Genomic DNA, 13,883 nt, shown 5'->3' on the forward strand with positions numbered 1-13,883 from the left:
GATATATTAATTTTTAACTTTTTATCAAGAAACTAAATAACCCAAAAATAAAAATATAATAGAATCAGCCAACGAAAAAAAGCACAATATTAATTGACTATTTTGCCCTTGGAAGATACATTCCAAGGAATATCCTCATCACAATGTATCATGAGGAGTGTAGTGCATAGAAACATTTTAATTTTAGCTGAGTTTGGTCAAGCATGAACTAATTACACAACAAATATAATGTATTCGTCATGTAATTGGCGTACAATTTAAGAAGATTAACCTATCAAATATATCATGCTTATTGTATGGTTCATTATATTTTGACCAAACCTAATTTAAATAAAACCTTTTTTATGTACATATATACAAATTTGAATTTCTTAAATGTGAATGAATAATTATTCTATAAATCTAATTTTTCCTATTTGTAATGGCACTAATTCCATTTCGACAACTTATAAATTTAGGGACAAAAGTGAGAATAAAAAAAATCTAAACTTATCATTTTACCCTCAAGTATAATATGTAACATATAATAATCCAAACTTCAAAAAATAAAAATATAATATAGAATAAATATCCTCAATTTTATTAAATTAAAAGTATCGTTAAAATTAAATCAAGTGGCTTCCGACTAATTAATTTTATTTTAATATTAATATTAGATAATTATTTTTAGATTGTAAGTTTTTTCCATAATATAATCAGTATATTATTTTAAAAATACTGATAAGTGTAACTTATGATTAAATATAAAACAATGAGAATTACTTGAGTGTTTATCCCTATTATGAGAAAATATTCATACCCGTACTTGAGTACATTTTCATATTGTACCTTTACTCGGTTATATTGTTAATCTTTTAGTAAATAAAACTTCTTATTAAAACAATCCAAAATAAAGAGCTTTGACTAATTATTTTTATTTTACTATTGAATTTTCAAATATTATTATTTTATTTTTATATTAATTGATTTGATAATAAAATATGATCATTAATAAATACAAAATACAAAATTTTAATTTTGAATTTTTTTTTTATTTAGTAGTAGCAATTAAATTTAGAAAGTGAATTACAAATAATAGAAGTAAATAGTTTCCGTATCACTTAAAATAATTATTATTAATTTGTTTTGGTAATATAATTGTATAATACTAATGTTTCAACAAAAACAAAAATAATATCATGAACTTTTTATAACTAACTATAAATAATATATTGAACTTTAAAAATATATTTGTACAAGTGCATTGTTGGTCATGCATCCTAGTACATAATAAAATTAGGAACACAACATTTAACTTTAAATACGATGCATGTCACACATGTCATGCTTTCTAGGTAATCAAAAGTATCAAGATTCAATAAGAACCTACGGATGGATCCACAAAGCATTCCCATTGGAGCAGATTGCCGGAAACGTCAAAATGCCAAATTCCAAAAACAGATGACTAACTATTCTTTTCCAAGATGTATCAGGTTTTACTCAAAAAATTTCTGCCATCAAGAAATATTCTAACTTCCAAACACCAAGGGAATGGCAATCCTGAGTTCCTTTTACAGCTGATAAGCATCTGTTCATGCACTGCATACCGTGTGACTGCTACTTAGCCGCAAGTCCTTGTAAACTCTTCACATCAGTTGCCTTCTCTTTCGGGGTGTAGATCTACTTCCTATCAAAAGTTCAAATCAAGAGCTGAAATAGATATGATTGTTGCTGAATGCGACCCTAAATTAAGCTAAGAAATTTAGCGGAACTTGACAAAATGCAGCGACTGTGAGATTTCGACAAAATAGTGGCAGAATCATACTCCATTAGTTGTGTTTCAAGTTCGGAAAGGACTTAAACACAGTAGTGGCAGAGAACTAATCACAGTTTAATTGTGTATCCGGAGAAAAGAAGTTAATTTGAAGTACCACAGGCTAAGTTTTTGGATTTGAAAGATTGAACACTTGAAGTACTTGTTTCTCAAGTCATATGAGTACAAGGATAAAAAGTATTTGTAGAACTATGTCCAAAGAAGTAAAGAGAATATTCAATTTGAATAGTTGATTGTAATATTATTGCTAGAAATGCTCATAATACATGACGATATAAATGGATTTTGCCTGACATACCTTTTCTTGGCTGCTCCATGTTTATGCCATCCACAATTCCAGTAATCGTTCGATCCTGAATGCAGGTGACTTTGAATTATCACTTTCAAAGTTGCGTTTTGTAAAAAACCCCCAGAAGAAAGAAACTCCGCTCTAGATCAGTATCTACATCCTAACTACCAACATGATTCTTTGCGAAACACACAGCAGCCATTGCACAATAGCAAATGGCGGAAGAAGAAAGAAAAAGGAGCTGACTATTAAAAGATGATGCAAAGTTATCAGTTCTATGTTGGTTGTCAGAAGTTTTCCGAGTTCATGAATGTAAACGTTTACTTCAATGAAAAAACTGTTCACAGAGTGTAATGCAAACTCTTGCTTATGTGAAGTAATCACAGTGGTATGTGTACACTTCGATCATGCATGTAAATCTCCTAAAACAAAAAATTAAAATGCAATTCGTACTAGGAAGCCTCTATTATAATATTTTAAGACAACTCTTTCTATGAACCTACAAAAATAACATTTTTACTGGATTGCTCAGATATCTGAGAGCTGATGCATAAGAAAATAGTAAATATGTTCCAGTTACATACAACTGCATGAACAATCAATTTAACCACTTTATAGTAAAAGAGGGTAAATCAGCAAAACTGTAAAGCATAATATTAAAAGTTCAGGACAAACCGCATCATAGATTGCCCTTTGATTGCACCAAAATGCCAAGGTAGGCATCAGCAATCTTCCTGAAAAATTTTCAGCAAAAAAAAAACTGAATAATGTTATGAATTCCATTTTGTTTAGTTGATGGAACAGCTTTTTTAGCGTGCATAGAGAAAGCACGAACAAAGTATTATGAACTAATTCATAAAAAGAAAGGGTAAGATATTGGGGAAACAAGTAAACTGCTCATACTCGCACTGGAGGCAAATGATAACTTAAAGATTTAAGCAACATACTTACCTGATCTAGATCTGTTACAACTCAAAGATTGAGGAGAGGCACTGGGAACTTTCTCCTTTTCCTTATCAGGAGTTCTCTAAACCAGACAGAGGAAGGCAGTGATTTATAGCAGCATAAAATGAACTGAGTTCTATTATTCAGTGGAAATCCAAAAACAGAAGGGTTACAATCAGAATATAAGCATAGATAATCTGCGATTCAACTAATGAAACTAACCAAATCTATTTAGTAATAAAAAGCTACTTCAAGCATGTTGCCTCGTGAAAAGAGGTCAGCAATCATTGCCCAAATCATATATCCGGAACACAAAAGGTTAATAGCCTAGTGGTCCCAATTTAGTATCCTTCTTCCAGGAGTGAGCATATAAAGATAATGGAACTAAAACTCAAGGTGAAAGCCACAAGGAGTAGAATAAAATATCCATGAAAACACTTCACTTTAGCAGATAATTCATGCATGTACAAGTCATTTGGACCACAAACAATAGAACCAAACCTGTCAAGTGAATTACTCATGATATCTTTACATTTCTTTCATCATTTTAAGCTTCACTACCTGATCTTCTTAAATTTCACCTTATTATGATATCCTCTATCCCTAATTCTCAAACGTGAAACCTATAACTCCACACATTTGCAGTCAGTAAAACAATCTAACTCATTTCCACTTAAAGCAGCAAAAAGGTGGAAGCTTGAAATCAGTATTATCTGAACTTGTTCCCCGAATGACATCCCTCTCTGCAGGTGAACAAAGTGATTAGCATCACTTGAATTGACAAGTTGAATTCAAATGATTCATATACTACTTATATAATTTTTTGGCCCATTACAGCTCCACACTGGCAGAAAGCAACACCACAATGTGGTATATGAAAAGTAGTTTGGTTTTTACATACAGTACAGACGGTTTCCCAATGCCATCAAGTATTATGCAACTAACTATATAGGTCTCCCCAATATTGTTTTTTATACAATGTGGCAGCTCTACATGAAAACATCTTTTTTCCTTCAATAACTAGCTCTGTGTCCATTTCAATGTAGGTGGAAACTCAAGCATAGAATAGACTAAAAGTCATTGATCAGAATAAATAATTAGAACATAGTCAGCACTCTAATCAAAGAGGATGTTACAATATAGACGACACTGGTGAAAAGATTACCATACCAATTTTCTTCTGGTCTTCATACCCGACGAGTTATTCATCTCAGCTAAACGCTTATTTTCAGCAATTACATTTTCCTTCTTGTTATCTGCTGCAGCAAGCATACTAGGTGATGTTGTTGCTTTATTTTTTGCCTTCTGTGACTTGCCATTAGTTTTAATCTTTCTCAGGTCCTTATCTTGGCTTGAAGTCTCAGAGATTTGCTCCAGCACATCTTTTATAGAACCAGCATCCAACTTACCCAATTTTGCTTGATCTTTATGTCCATGGAGTCCACTGACCTCAGAATAAATGTTACTTCTGCCTCCTGGTTCACAATATCCAGGCGCTAGATCTACTTTTCCGGAACCCGTGGATGAAACAGAATTTAAACTGATCTTCTCAACTCCTGATATTCTAGCTGATGCTTTATAGTTCTTCTCTTTCATTTTCAAATTGCTCATTGAACGTGTCGTTACTCTACCCTCAGTGTGAGTTAGAATTTCCTCTGACAAGCTCAGACTTTTGCCGGGATTGGCATTTGTGGAGTCTTTACTGTGCACCTTCACATTCCTCAAATTATTGGCCGTTGGTTTGCTCCTGCTCCTATTGTACAAATGACATGCAGATAGGATTCCTCCGTTATCAGGACTTTGGAAATCATCATTCTTATCATTAACAGCTGAAATTTTGACATCTCGTCCAGAAAATGAGTCTGTTACTGACTGCATGGCATTTTTCACACAGGTCAGAGGTATGTCACTGGCTATGTGCTCTTCGACAATGCGTCCAGCAGAATAAGATTTCTTTTGAAGAAGCCTAGAGGCAATGCAGGTCATATTTATATTCTCTACAGAGCCACTAATTTCACTGTCAGATTTTTGGGGCAATGGATCAGGTAAAAATTTAGCTTTCTTGCTCTTCTTAAGAAGTTTAACTCCACTAGAGGGAGATTCTTCACGCAAGAAGATTTCATCATACTCCTTCCAGTATATTGGAAACCCGCAATTGAAATGGTTGCATACCTGTTCAAGTAATGAAGTATAACAACTCGTCGTATAAATATTATGCAACCAATGCTCAACTAGTTAAAAGAAGTGTCATTCAGAATAAGAATGTTTAAGAAGCTAGAAATGCGTTCCTGGTCCCAATATTAGCATAATGAGAAGTATGACTCAACATTCACAGATGGAGAGAAAGGGCTTCAACTGTTAATTCCATGTTGAGCTTTTAGCATCTAACATATCTGCAGCATTACAGTGGTAGCAAAATATTCCTGAATTCACATTCATCTTTGCATTTGAAATTCTTCCTTATGCCTACACAACATTTAAAAAAAAAAAAGGAAAGATCACCAAGTTACTGAGCGAGGTGATTACTGCGTGCAGTAGATTCTCCAAACTGAATCTAACGAAACATTATGTGTCGAATTGTTTGTTTTGCTATCAACCTTAATATTAGTCGTGTAAGCATCTCCTTTAATGAACAATTATTAGAAGGAACTAGGGCTTAAGTTTATCATGAAGAAGGAAAGATGTCTTACTTCAACTATTAAGATAACTTATTCTATGCATAGCAGCCAACCTATTCGTAATCCTTTTGCCACATCTAAGTTCGTCAACTTAGGCAACTTCATAGTTATAATATTAGGATTTGAAGCAATTTCTACTTTATTAATTTGCATTAAACATCCAGCAAAGACTTCTGACCTGATAATTTTGTATTAAATCTGCTCAAGGCTCACAAATCATAGCCTAATGAAAGGCTTTTCTCATTCAGACAATATTGTCTCAGTTACTTATTTATACTAATAAAACTCGAACCAGTTTCTTCAATTTGAAAAGCCAACAAGACCCTTTCCATCAAGTAATCCTTTTAAACTAGATCCATTGTAATGGCATACAATCGTTTCATAAACTTGACAAGGTTGAAACACACTCAACAAGCATTAAATGTTAAAATCAAGGAGCAACCTAGTAAAATGGCAAAATCTTACAGGGAGATTCTGATTCTAAGTTGTTACAACTGACATATTAGCAAAAACTTTGAATCAAATACTATTTTGCACTTGTAATAGCATGCTAAAAAGGACTTAGAGGTCGTCCTACAAGAAAACTGTGAAGAAGTAGAAAAACAGGACAATGATGACATCTTGTAGGAGAAAGAGCTGTTACAATATAACTTAGTTTTGAAAGTTATTGGATTGGAAATTATTATATTTTTCACCAAAAGTCCAAGACCAAACCAAAGTTCAATTATGTTCATGGAATGAAAAATCATTTCTATGGTCCACTGCATATTAGCACTTTTCCAAATATAATTTCTATGGAATTGCATGCTAGACACTTTCTTTTCAATTGGTTTTGGAAATAATCCAAAATAAAACAAAACATTTCTTATATTTTTTCAAACATCTTCCACCATTCAAAACCTCTTTCTCAAAAATATTATAAAAACTTCTATCAGTAGTAGTACACATATTTATACATTCCAATATTATGTTTTTATAAATATCATTACACATATTTATATTTACATTTTCAAATCAATAAAAGCTTAGAGTGACACCACTAGCCAATTAAAACTAGTTCCCAACACAAATCTGAACAATTCAAGCATTCATGAGATTCAACAATACATATACAAGACATCTCTCAAACCATCTAAAACACAACTATTCCAACTACCAAGAAATAATCCGAACACAATGATAGGACTTTTCTGCAAATTTGCAGTTGAATAGGTCTTCCCCACTTGTGAAGCATATAAAAGCTCTGGTGCATGATCACAGTAGCACAAGTTCAAGAGGAAAATAGCTTCACTCTTTAGCCAATTGAAAGAAAACAATCTAGACTTAGATTGAAATAATAATAACTCAAGGAAACATAGTTATTTATCCCATCAGTCAACGAGATATAAGAACGCTTAAAAAGACATGAGAAGCATGTCTGTGAACTTACATCAGATGAAAACCCATTTTCTAGAGTGCGGACTTTGTTTATGAGGCTATCGAGGATAACACATATTCCATCAGTGGTCTCAAGAGTAGAGAAACCATATCTCTTAAGGATCGGCGCAGATGAAAAGGCTCGCATGGCTTGTTTCCTACAGCACAAATTAGATTGAAGCCTTGTGAGAGAAAAACATTTACATCTCAATTTGTTATAATTTTGAGCTCAAAAAAAGGAAAGACAGGATGAATTTGCAGATAAATGGCCAATTGCCTCAAAACTAATCAAACATGGATTACGCAATGTACTCATAATCACAGAAGCTTTAATAGAACTATCAATCCAAAAACCATCTTGATATTTACACCATTAACTAGAAAGCCAATCTACATGAATATACTCCCGTACACAAATGCACAAACATAAACACAGGTACAGAGAATAAACTCAGTTTTGCATCTTAGCCATTATGAGCCAAGGGATTGCCTTTCTCACATTAAATAAATAAAAATACATTGCCAGGACATAAGCAACTAAGTTTAGACTTGAAAAGACCACTTCATATACGCAATTTGTTACAAGAATCAAAACTACTAGCTTCATATTTTGCCCAGATCTATTTCTTCACAGGGTGATGAAGTTTACAAGGGTACAACCGTAATGGAGATGAACGAAGATAGAAAGACCATATATACCCCAAAAATCAACCCCAGTAGCTCAACTTAACAAACCAAAGGTTTCGGAAAAGGGTTGTTCAGAAAATATTTTAGAAGATTGATGGTAAAAAATAACTACAGCAAAGCAGAATTCTTTTACTCTACCGAAATGAGTACTTCTTGCCTTCGCACATTTCCCAATTTAACCCAACTATTTCCTGGCTACGAATTAAAGGCATTTCAAAGGCTAAATACAAAATTCAACCCGCTGTTAACAAACCATAAAGAAGCAACTTACTCTCGAGAAGTAAACCCCGCAACTCCGAGCCGCGACCCTTGGAAGTCATGTTCAACCTTAACCAACCACCAATCCGCCAAACACACCTTGAATTTCCCAGAGAAGAGTTCAACAATGAAAGACAGGAAACATATAAAACATATCAGTGCTACATTAAGCAACTTACTGTTGGTTGAAAGTGCGATCTTGGTGCTTTTCCCTTGTCCTTCTCATGAACTGGATTTGAAGTAGATGCCATGGCTTACTTCCGATCGATTGAACTCTCTGGACCTTTCAAGATTGTCCACACACCAGCGCGGGAAAATCAGCTTGTGTGGAGTAGAAAACCCACCTTTTCACGTAGAAATCACGGATTCGTGTAACTATATCGTGCAATTTTGATGGAGGATATCAATTTTACTTTCAATCAAATTATAAAAATGAGGTTTCAAATCCTTACTGGAGAGAGGCGGATTTCTTCTCTGCACAAGGGTCGAGAGAAGAGAAGAAAAAGTTATTGATGTACAGAGGGCACAGAAGAGAAGAGGAAACTGGCGCTCAAATATATAATTGAAAAAGAATAGGAAAATAATCCAACACAGTAAAAAGATAAGAAAATATATTCTATTGCCTATATTGGTGACCAATTAAATCTTTCACATAAATTTACTAGAGACATAGAAAAGTAAACTAATTAAATATTTAAATTTTTGGAGGAAACATATTAGTGACATTCTATATATAATAAAATAGAATGATTGAAATCATCCACCTAAACGTCATATATGCACATGGATGGATAGCCTCAATGAGCTCTATTCCGTTAAATGAAGTTTAATAATTTTTCAGATAAAAAAATATATTAGTATTTATCCAGAAGAATCTAACTCATATTATTTACTTATGTACTTTTTTAAGTAAATTAAAATATGTTTATCCAATATATGTATATTTACTTAATAGACTAATTATGGTCGCATGGGGAAAAGAACGGTAGACACAGACACCCGCACACATAGACGCACACACACACCCCCACACCCACCTACAAACACCCCCCCCCCCCCCCCCCCCCCCCCCACACACATACATACACCACACAAATATAAAAAAAAAAAAGATGCACAGACAAGGAAATGGCAAAATCGGAACAATGAGGGAGAATCATTCAGAAAAATTTATCAAGTTTGTGGTCGATAAATTGAAAAAAATGCAGTAGCTGATTAGAACATATAAAATAATAGTCCTTGGCATCATGATCTTAATAGAAACCTGCTACCCCATATCATGATTTTCAGAGAGGTTGATCCGGAAAATGGATAATATTAATCACAAAATCATTACCCTATTACAATAACATAAATAAAACACACTGGGAAATGCTGCAACCTTCTTTGCTCCAATAATAGTACTGGGTCCAAAAGAGCAGCAATAGTTAAGCTCTTCTTGATGCCCACAGGCAGACTTCCCCCATTGCATTGAATAGCAAGCAATAAGTAACAAACCTTTAAACTCAATAAAGTTCCAAAGCATTACTGCAATATTTCAACTAAAAAGACCGATAAATGTCGGAATCACACATAGCGTACTCTGTAAATATCAAAATTCTTACAACCAGAAGAATAAAGCAATTAAAATGATACATTAACATCAAACTGAAAAACAACAAATACAACAAACTAATGCATTGTCCAGTAAGCTAAAGTGGGTTTCATCAAAAAGCTCATCAACCATCAGATTAAAGATTCAATAGGGCACACTTAGCAGCGGTTTAGAGGAACCTTAAAAGCACAAAACATATCACCTACTGTAGAAGCCAGTCCTCTTCATGGCGATGTTTCCTGCTCTTCTTCTTAGACCTCTTCTTGCCCCTACCCACTCGCGAATCATCTAAAGCACTGACGTCGGAATCAAAGTCTGAATATGCCTTCCTGCTCCTCCTCTTATGCAACAGATCAACAGAATCATCATCTGTATTATGGTGACTCTTCCTCCTCCTCCTCCTCTCCTTCCTACACTTCCTCTTTCTTCTATGCGCTTCAATTCCTGCAATTTATAGCTGCAATTTACCTGATTCAGAAATGTGCCTTCAATCCGTAAAAAGAAAACAAAAAAAAATAAAATAGAAAAGTACCTTCAAGATAATCCAACTACCCATACTGCTCAAAAGCAACATGAGATCAGAAAGTAAACCAAAATCCAAAATGCTATGAATACATGGGATGGTTAACAGAAAGCAATTAGCATTGTGTTAGCTTTGTATTTACTAAGGCATTTCAGTAAAAGCACAAGCGATAAGAAACATAAATCACATAAGACGCCTCAACCTTTAACAAAGTTAGTATAAAAACTTGTAATGGATTTTGATTACTTCACAAAACTTACCTCTCTTCCAAAAAGTTAAAGATAGTGTCTCCTTCCAGTAAAGGTATCATTTACTTTCTAAAGAAGAGCCACAGGAACAGCTGTGCCATTTATCAAACAACACCACAGATTCAACAACTTATAGGCCTAATATCCTGATTTCTGCAATATCAAAACCACATTACTAGGAAACTGCTACCACCCAAATATGTATGAAACTGCCCATAAGTACCTGAAGGCAGAAAAATAACAAAAACTTGGACATGTGAATGATTAGTTCTTTACCTGATAAACAGTAAGTCACATGTAGGCACAAGCATGAGTCAAGCATCAGCTACATCATATATAACTGATTAATTGTTCCTGAGCAAAGGGACTAATTCTCCCTCTTCCATGCGAGTACCTAAAGATCAAGGTGATGCTACAGAAACTATCATGTGATTCAAAGGTGAAAATTATAGAGACCGCTATTAGCAGAAAGAAAATCAAAATGGCTAAATACACCAAAGTTAGGGTTCAAAACTATAAGATTTTGTAGTGGTCGATGGCAACCAATTCAAGAATTGGTTAGCAGATCATAACCACCAAAGTCATTTATCAGATTTTATCAATTCTCCACTCATTTTCTCTCACTATATCCCCTCTAGTAAAGTAAATCAATCCAAGATCACTATTGCTAACGAGATATATTGAAAGGAAAAAAAAAGAGGGACAATGCACTCTCTCCTGTCTTGTTATTGCTTTTCATTTCAATAAATGCTGTTTTATATCAGGTAAACAAAAATGAGAATACAAATCTATGCAAGCACACAAAAATATTATAGAGGACATAAATAGACCACAAAGACAAACAATACCGATAATGAGCATAAAATGTTGCGAAACTATGGTGACATCCTGCACGAGAAAAAGAGTTGTGAAGGTAGAAATGAAAACTTAGAAATTGAAGGAGAATGACAAATGTAACAAGACGCTGACGGCATTCGTTGGCGCAGAAGATAAAAGCAACACCTCACTTCTTCTACGTTCAAAATAGAAGTAAAACATGTTATACCGTGACACACACACACTCACCCCACCCACCCACACACACACACTCACCCCACCTACCCACACACACACACACACTCACACACCCACACCCACCCCACACACACCCACACCCACACATAGACACACACACACACACACCCCCATACCCACACATAGACATACACACACACACACAAACACACACACACACACACCACACACACACACAAAAAAAAAGATGCACCCTAAGGAAATTGCAAAGTCGGAACAAGGAGGGGTAATTATTCAAAAAAACTTATCAAGTTTGTGGTCGATAAAAATAAAAAAAAATGCAGTAGCTAATTAGAACATATAAAATTATATCCTTGATATCATGATCTCAACAGAAACCTGCTACACCAGATCATGATTTTCAGAGAGGTTGATCCAGAAAATGGATAATATTAATCACAAAATCATTGCCCTAATACAATTATATAAATAAAACACATTGAGAAATGCTCCAACCTTCTTTGCTCCAATAATAGCACTGGGTTCAAAAGAGCAGCAATAGTTAAGCTCTTCTTGATGACCACAGGCAGGCTTTCCCAAACCATCGAATAGCAACCAATAAGTAACACAACTTTAAACTTAATTAAATTTCAAAGCATTACTGCAATATTTCAACTAACATGACCAATCACACGTCGGAATCATACATAGCATACTCCGTAAATATCAAAACTCTTACAACCAGAAGAATAAAGCAATTAAAATAATACATTAACATGAAACTGAAAAACAGCAAATACAACAAACTAATGCATTGTCCACTAAGCTAAAGTGGGTTTGATAAAAAAACTCATCAACCACCAGATTAAAGATTCAATAGTAAACTTAGCAGCAGTTTAGAGGAACCTTAAAAGCACAAGACATATCACCTACTGTAGAAGCTAGTCCTCGTCATGGCGATGTTTCCTGCTCTTCTTCTTAGACCGCTTCTTGCCCCTACCCACTCGCGAATCCTCTGAAATACTGACATCGAAATCAGAGTCTGAATATGCCTTCCTACTCCTCCTCTTATGCAGCTGATCAGCAGAATCATCATCTCTATGATGGTGACTCTTCCTCCTCTCTTTCCTACGCTTCCTCTTTCTTTTTATGCGCTTTAGTTCCTGCAATTTATAGCTGCAATTTACCTGATTCAGTAATGTACCTTCAATCCTTAAAGGAAAAAACAAAAAAAAAAAAAGAAAAGTATCTTCAAGATAATCCAACTACCCATACTGCTCAAAAGCAACATGACATCGAAAAGTAAACCAAAATCCAAAATGCTATGAATACATGGGATGGTTAACCGAAAGCAATTAGCACTGGGTTAGCTTTGTATTTACTAAGGCATTTCAGCAAAAGCACAAGCGATAAGAAACATAAATCACATAAGACGCCTCAACCTTTAACAAAGTTAGCATAAAAACTTGTAATGGATTTTGAAAACATAAATCACATAAGACGCCTCAACCTTTAACAAAGTTAGCATAAAAACTTGTAATGGATTTTGATTAATTCATGAAACTTACCTCTCTTCCAAAAAGTTAAAGCTAGTGTCTCCTTTCAGTAAAGGAATCGTTTACTTTCTAAAGAAGAGCTGTAGCACCCCCTTCGCTACAAGGGCTATATCTACGCTAAACATCATACTTATAGTAATCCCTGTGTTTATAAATATAAATGCACATAATAATTTAACCCATATGTATACGTAACCCCAACGTCATAACAAGCGTAATGAACCTACATCTTCATATTTGCACATCAAACACTACAAGTAGTCCATCATAAGTAATCTTCATGCTTACGTTCTCTCTATACAACAAAATGTATTTTGTACTCTAATTGACAAAGAGGAGAAAACTGCATACTGGCCCGACCTGCCTGAGTATAGCGCATGGACCTATTCTTCAATAGTCAGACACTCAAAGTCTATTCCTAAAAGAAAATGTCAGCAAGGAAATGAGCCTGCCACTCAGTAAGTAAATAACCAGCCCTATCTATATATGCATATCAAACACAGCCCAAACAAGAGGAACAGGCAACATGCATGGAATACAATCAATTTAATTCCAACATAATCAGCTTTATTACACCACATGACTATCTCATAACAAGACAATCAATCAAACTCCATTTTTCCTAGTTTGCTTACCAGAAGGTGATATTGTGTTTTTTCCCGCCAACTCAATCTCACCGTTATATAAATTTAAGTGAACCCCCTTGACAGCCGGCTCCTCAATCTCATTTCGCACATAGCATTTTCTTTTTGCACATAGCTGTTTCATTTCGCACATAGCATTTTCTTTTCGCACATAGCACTTTCTTTTCGCACATAGCACTTTTCATATCGCTTTATAGGCTTTTCAACACATCAAGGGA

General features: G+C 34.5%; 1 protein-coding gene across 2 annotated transcripts; it reads right to left on the reverse strand.

The window, feature by feature from the left end:
• LOC105164020 lies at window positions 1,219-8,622 on the reverse strand. 2 transcript variants are annotated; one of them, XM_011082566.2, is made up of 9 exons: window positions 8,539-8,611; window positions 8,266-8,430; window positions 8,100-8,185; window positions 7,155-7,299; window positions 4,218-5,219; window positions 3,054-3,129; window positions 2,778-2,836; window positions 2,112-2,166; window positions 1,219-1,666 (listed from the first exon to the last, which is right to left on the reverse strand). In XM_011082566.2, exons 2-9 carry the CDS (start codon window positions 8,335-8,337, stop codon window positions 1,626-1,628), a joined length of 1,536 nt encoding a protein of 511 aa, XP_011080868.1. In that variant the 5' UTR covers window positions 8,338-8,430; window positions 8,539-8,611; the 3' UTR covers window positions 1,219-1,625. The 2 variants fall into 2 exon arrangements, 1 of the variants encoding a protein (XP_011080868.1); XR_002287178.1 differs by lacking the exon at window positions 1,219-1,666 and having other exon boundaries at window positions 2,153-2,166; window positions 3,054-3,183; window positions 8,266-8,622.

Source organism: Sesamum indicum, linkage group LG6, assembly GCF_000512975.1.
Source record: "Sesamum indicum cultivar Zhongzhi No. 13 linkage group LG6, S_indicum_v1.0, whole genome shotgun sequence".
Classification (NCBI taxonomy): domain Eukaryota; kingdom Viridiplantae; phylum Streptophyta; class Magnoliopsida; order Lamiales; family Pedaliaceae; genus Sesamum; species Sesamum indicum.